Raw genomic sequence first — 5,806 nt, forward strand, 5'->3', positions numbered from 1 at the left:
CAGAGAAGGGCATGCCAACCAAATCCCAGGAGACTTTGGGAGGGTATGATCTCTCTATTTGCATGGAGAAAACACAAAGACCTGGTTCATACATAACGGCGGCAAATCCTAGTTTGTTCTTAGGTTAACTTTGATTTGTTTAACCTACAAACAACCCAAAGTGTCCAGGTTCAGACATCACACTAACAAGCTACGGATCCAGGAAGGTGAGGAATGTGAGATGTTTCTGGTTTTCCCTGCAGGTTTACCCAACAGCCACCCGTGCCCTGGGCCTTGGGACTTGTAGTGGAGTAGCCAGAGTTGGTGCACTCATCACACCCTTCATTGCACAGGTAAAACAATCTCTCTTTCTCTCTCTCTAATATTTGTGGCAAATCCATTCCTTGGTGGCCCTGTCCCCTTTCCCCCCAATTGCCAATCATTTGGTGGTTTCCTTGCTTTCGCGCTATTTTTCCCCCATTCTAAAAAGTTGAAACGCCTCCCCTAAGTTACTGGCAGTAAGAGCTTCAGGGTCAAATATGCTGGTATTCTGGCCCTCTCCTTTTGTCTCTGGTCTCACCCAGCACTGGAATACAGCCCCTGAGTGCTTCTGCAAAATGGAATTCAGCCCTCAAGCTGAAAGAGGTTCTGCACCCCTGCAATAAACAGACAAATGCCTAACTGTCAGTCTGCCTAAGTGGACAAATATGGCCTTGTAAGAATGTGGTTTTAAGGTTCAAAAGCCAGAAGGCCCAGGGGGCTTCCGGACAGAGGGCTCCTAGCACTGGCAGTCCAGAGGCATTCCGCAGCTATTCTGTCTTTTCCTCCTGGACAGATGTTTTGGTAGAAAGAGAAAAGATGGAAGCAGTGGTGGGAAAACATGGGAGGGCTGCAAATTGAAGATGACATTGGCTCCCCCCATAAAATTCCATGAATGAGGCAGTTCGATTGCTCAGTAAAAGCCTGGTCTGGAAGCACCCTCGGGGCAGTGACTGGAACACGGACACCTTAGGAGCACGTGGCACAGCTGGGTTGTGAGCCCAGGCCAATCCCCTGAACAACACTGACTCATCTTTATTTATTATTACCTATCTCACCTATTTTCCTCTTGCAAGGAGCCCAAGGTAGTGTGCACGATCCTCTTCCCCCTCTCCATTTTATCCTCACAACAACCCTGTGAGGTAGGTTAGGTTGAGAGTCAGTGACTGGCCCAAAGTCATGCCATGAGCCTCATGGCAGAGTGGGGGCTTGTACCTGGGTCTCCCGAGTCCTAGCCCAACACTCTAACCACTACACCACACAGCCTCAGAGTTAAATCAGCAGCCTTTCTGTGTCCATACATGGGCAAGTGCCAGGGCCTTTGCTGACTTCCTCCTTCCCTCCACGTCAGGTCATGCTGGAGTCCTCTGTCTACTTGACGCTGATCGTTTATAGCGGGTGCTGTGTCCTGGCGGCCCTGGCCTCTTGCTTGCTGCCCATCGAAACCAAAGGCCGTGGCTTGCAGGAGTCCACCCACAGAGAATGGGGGCAAGAGATGTTTGGCCGCGGAATGCCCCGGTCAAACTCTGGATCTCAGGGGTGACGGGGCACATCACTGCAGCCATAGGGAAGTCTGGAGAGGGGGTTCCCCCCAAAACTCCCAAGTCTGGCGTCTGAGAAGCAGGACATCTAGATACTGCCGTGCGTTTTCCAAAAGCAAGAATGCTCCGCCTGTGTCTCCTTGGACTCCTTTTTTGCTCGCACCCATCGCCATTCCCTCGTGCAAAGAGAGGAATTAGATCTGGAAAGCGAATGTGTGGGCGTGTGTTGGGGAGGAAGGTGATGGAGCTAGGGAAGAAGAGAGGGAGCCTTTCCCAAGCTGTCTGCTGTGTTTTCATGGCTGACAAACAACAACTACAACAACCCAAACGAGTTTAGTTTCTTGGTGCCAAGCAAGTCCCTCTGTGTCAAGCAAGCAGTTCGATGAACATGATTTAGACTCCTCTGTCCACAAGTGGCCAATGCCCTTGACACACGCAAGTAAGTGGGCTTGTATCTAAGCGCACTCGTTCCTGCTGTAGCATGCAGTCCGGTCTTGTGCATTAAATTACCGGCTGTGCACTTTTTCAGTCGTAAACAACCATCGGCACCCATGAACCATGGTCAGTCTGCTCAGAGCCTCCTTGCTGATCCGTGTTGCTTTTTGAGGAGTTGCTGGGCATTTGACTAAATGGGAGTCCCTTCGCTGACAAAGAGTGTCGCTGGACCTAGAGGGGAAGTCTGCAAAGAAGTCTGTGCAATTGGAAATGCCGTGTACAGTTCTGGTTGGCCTCATCTCAAACGAGGTATCATATGGCTGGAAGAGGGTGCTGAAAAGGGCCACTGAAAGGATCAAAGGATGGGAACACCTCTCCTATGAGGGAAAGTTAAGTATTTGGTAGGGCTTTTTAGTTTAGAAAAAAGACAGCTAAAGGAGCAGTTTATAAGTTTATAACCTATAGAAGTTTATAAAATGATGCATGGTGTGGACCAAGTAGATAAAGAGACTTTTTTCTCCCTCTCTAGTCAATTTCACTCAGGATCATCCAGTGAAATTGATGGCAGCAGGTTCAGGACAGGCAAATCGATTACAACCAAGAATCCTTGAGCCACTTTAAAGACAGACAACGTATTGTGCCGTAAGCTTCCATGGACTACAGCCTACCATTAGATGCATGCACATACACACATAAATTGGTTAGGCTTTAAGGTGCCACTGGAGTCTTTGTTTTTTGCTGCAACGGACTACCATGGCTCCTCCTCTGGAAAATTAATTCTTCACATAATGTATAATTAATTTGTGGAAGCAGCCAAGGTTCTTGGCCAGTTCTGGATATTTATTTCTATTTATTTAAGTTATTTATACCCTGCCTTTCAAACTAATTTTCCAAAGTGAGAAAGGGCTCAGTGGTAGAATGCATACTTGCATGTAGAAACTGCCTGGTTCAGTTCCTGGCATTCCCAGGGAGGACTGGGAAAGGCTGTGCCTGAAACCCAGGAGACCTGCTATATGAGGTAGCTTCCTGTTATAGACCAGGTATTTGGATTGCAGTCTCTGATGGATGTGAGAGGTATCACTTCCAATGGTGCAGGCATGCATATTTTTCTTTGTCTCACAATTGCCTCTGGTCAAATAGGTCTTGCAGGGTTTGAAAACAAAACAAAAACCTGTGCAGCCTGTTTGACCAGGGGCAGATGTGAGGTAAATGACTAGACCATGAGTGGCAGTTCCTCATTCAAAACTGTCTCCATTCACAGTTTCAGCCAATAAAAATACCCAGGAGATTTAAGCTATTTTATTTAAATCACAGAAGTGAACATTGGCATAGCCCTTCAAACAATTTTCTATAATGCTAAAAATATAAAAAGGCCAAAGAAGCTTGTATTAGAGTTCTTTGCCTGCAGGATGTCAAAAATAGGATGGTCAAGGAACCATTCAGCCACCTTTAGAAGACAGCTTGATACACATCAGGGAATGTAGCTGTTAGTACTTTCTTAGCTTAGGCTCCATCTTCCTGATTTCACATCATTTCTGCATTTTTATGCTGCAGATTCAAAATTTACAACATCACACTGAAATAAGACACTCCTGTAAGGTTTTACATTTCAGTTGCAGTGACATTTTGTCTCAGTGAAGTATTTCAAACTCATAAGCCACTCTGAGGGGCTAAGACCAAGGGTGGCAACATGACACCGTCCAGTCATATTCAAGGCTTTCTCTTCTGGGGGCTGGCCATTCAGAGAGGTTTTTCCCCCATACCAGGTTAAGGGCGCAATCCTATAGCCGGTAGTTAGTGGCTAGGTGGCCATAGGATAGGTCGGCTCGGAGCCTGCACTCCGAGGTCGGTTCCCGGAGAACCGACCCCCACCCTCTCCCACGCCGCCTCGTAGGCAGTGCGGATCGGCCCCGCACTCTGGGCTTGTAAGAGCAGCGTGGAGTGAACGGGGTGTTCCTGGGGGCGGGCCAGGGCAGGGAAGTTTGAAATCCGGTATGACACATCCTATGTGCCATCCAGCCGCTGCTTCCCATGCTCTGAGGTCCTGTGGCTATACAGCCGAAAGGCGGTTGCCCCTGGAGTTGGAGGCGACCGTTGATATTGATAGGATTGCTCCCTAAGTGTTGTAGGCTAAATCCAGCCTCCAAACCTCAAGGTGTTTATTTTATTTATTACATTTATATCCCACCTTTTTTCCTCTTTAAGGAACCCAAGGCGGCATACATAATCCCTCTCCATTTTATCCTCACAACAACAACAACAGCCCTGTGAGATAGGTTGGGCTGAGGGTCTGTGACTGGCCCACAGTCACCCAGCGAGCTTCGTGGCCAAGTGGGGACTAGAACCCAGATCTCCTGACTTGCAGTCAACACTCTAGGCGCTACACCACACGGGCTTTCTTTGCTTCTGGGTAGGACTTTTGAAATACTGGTGGTGATGAAATTCATAATGTCCACATAAGACAACATAAATCTTTTTTGAACTACGTTTGCTTTATATGTTTTATTAAATACTGTGTAAAAGTGTACATAACCCCTGGTGATTCATCCACCTTCACAACTACACCAGCTTTTTGTTGAACAGTAATAACCATAAAAAAGGGATTGCCAAATTGAATCACACATAATTTAATAAATCAATGGGATTTCTCTTGGATGGTATAAATCAAGTTAAATTTAGTAAGAGCTCTGGACTTGTTAAGCTAGAAATCTACAGTATTGTCTTAACTGAAATATATATATATATAAAATCTGGCTTTTATACATAATGCCCTACAAATGCTCAGAAACCATTAAAAATAATAATACAAAAATCACCCGTGTATATAACAAACGCTTCCAAAGATTTTGTTCTAAATGCATTATGAATTTTTCATCTGAGATAAATTACAGTTGGTACATTCATTAAAAAAAATAATGAAGCAAAAATATCATTTGGAATTGAACTTACCTGTGGTGTTCGGAATTCTGTCGGTCATCCAGTTCGTTAACGTGCAAAGCTGTCGTGAGGGGAAAGCGATTCTCCGTGTGTGTGTGATGACTGATCTTCGTATTCCTCAATGCTTGCCGGAAAAAAAGAACACTTGAATGTCTCTGCTGTGTTTGAATGTACAGTTCCGAAACTTAGACATGCGTTCATTTTGAAGACGAGACTTCTGTAAACTGAGCTTATTGTACTATATTCTTCTGTTTCTCTGTTAATGATGCAACCTTAGTTTGATTCCACACTGGGTATTTTATGTTGAATAAATGAATAGTTTTTACAATAATAAGCCTTGTGGAGTTTTCTGGCTGTTCTGGGCCCAAAATAGAGATCATCTCTCCGTAGGACTGTATGAATACACAGCTCAGCTTCTCTCAAGGTAATTTGCTGTAGATGAACCTGGACCAGAAATCAGCCAAGAGGTGGGTGAAGGCAATAGTGAAGAGGAGGAGCAAGTCCAGGGGCGCTTGTCAGTAGGCCCCTGCTGGGGTGCGGACCCTTGGCAGGTGCCCAACCATACCTTGATGTCAGCCCTGTCAACTCAGAGTGTCTACAGCTCAGTGGCACAACCCAGGTTCAATCCCCAGCACCTCTTATTGAAAGAAACTCAGCTAGCAGGACTGGAAAAGAGCCAAGGCCTTTGATTGGCAGTTTGACTCTCCGAGTAGACTGCACTGGGCTAGAAGGCCCAATGTACAAGGCAGCTTTATGTGTTCAAAATTCTCCATTTTTGTTTAGCAGATTTTGTCTGTGCAAAGCTCAGACTCCAGCCTCCCCCAATGGTGCCCTCCAGATGTGTTGGACTACCATCCCCGTTGCCCCCAGCTTAC

General features: G+C 46.1%; 1 protein-coding gene across 2 annotated transcripts in view; it reads left to right on the plus strand.

The window, feature by feature from the left end:
- The window catches only part of SVOP (SV2 related protein), a 28,666-nt gene extending 23,406 nt beyond the window's left edge, over positions 1 to 5,260 (plus strand). Inside the window, exons 15-16 of one of the 2 annotated variants that reach the window (XM_084819584.1) lie at positions 243 to 332; positions 1,370 to 5,260. In XM_084819584.1, the coding sequence (XP_084675710.1) occupies positions 243 to 332; positions 1,370 to 1,561 (282 nt within the window). In that variant the 3' untranslated portion in view covers positions 1,562 to 5,260. The remainder of the gene's footprint in view (positions 1 to 242; positions 333 to 1,369) is intronic. The other variant, XM_084819583.1, reaches the window with a different exon arrangement.
- The last annotated feature ends 546 nt before the right edge of the window (positions 5,261 to 5,806 follow it).

The sequence above is a fragment of the Heloderma suspectum genome, chromosome 13, assembly GCF_057233095.1.
Source record: "Heloderma suspectum isolate Gila_16-S chromosome 13, 16-S_ref, whole genome shotgun sequence".
NCBI classification, from domain to species: domain Eukaryota; kingdom Metazoa; phylum Chordata; class Lepidosauria; order Squamata; family Helodermatidae; genus Heloderma; species Heloderma suspectum.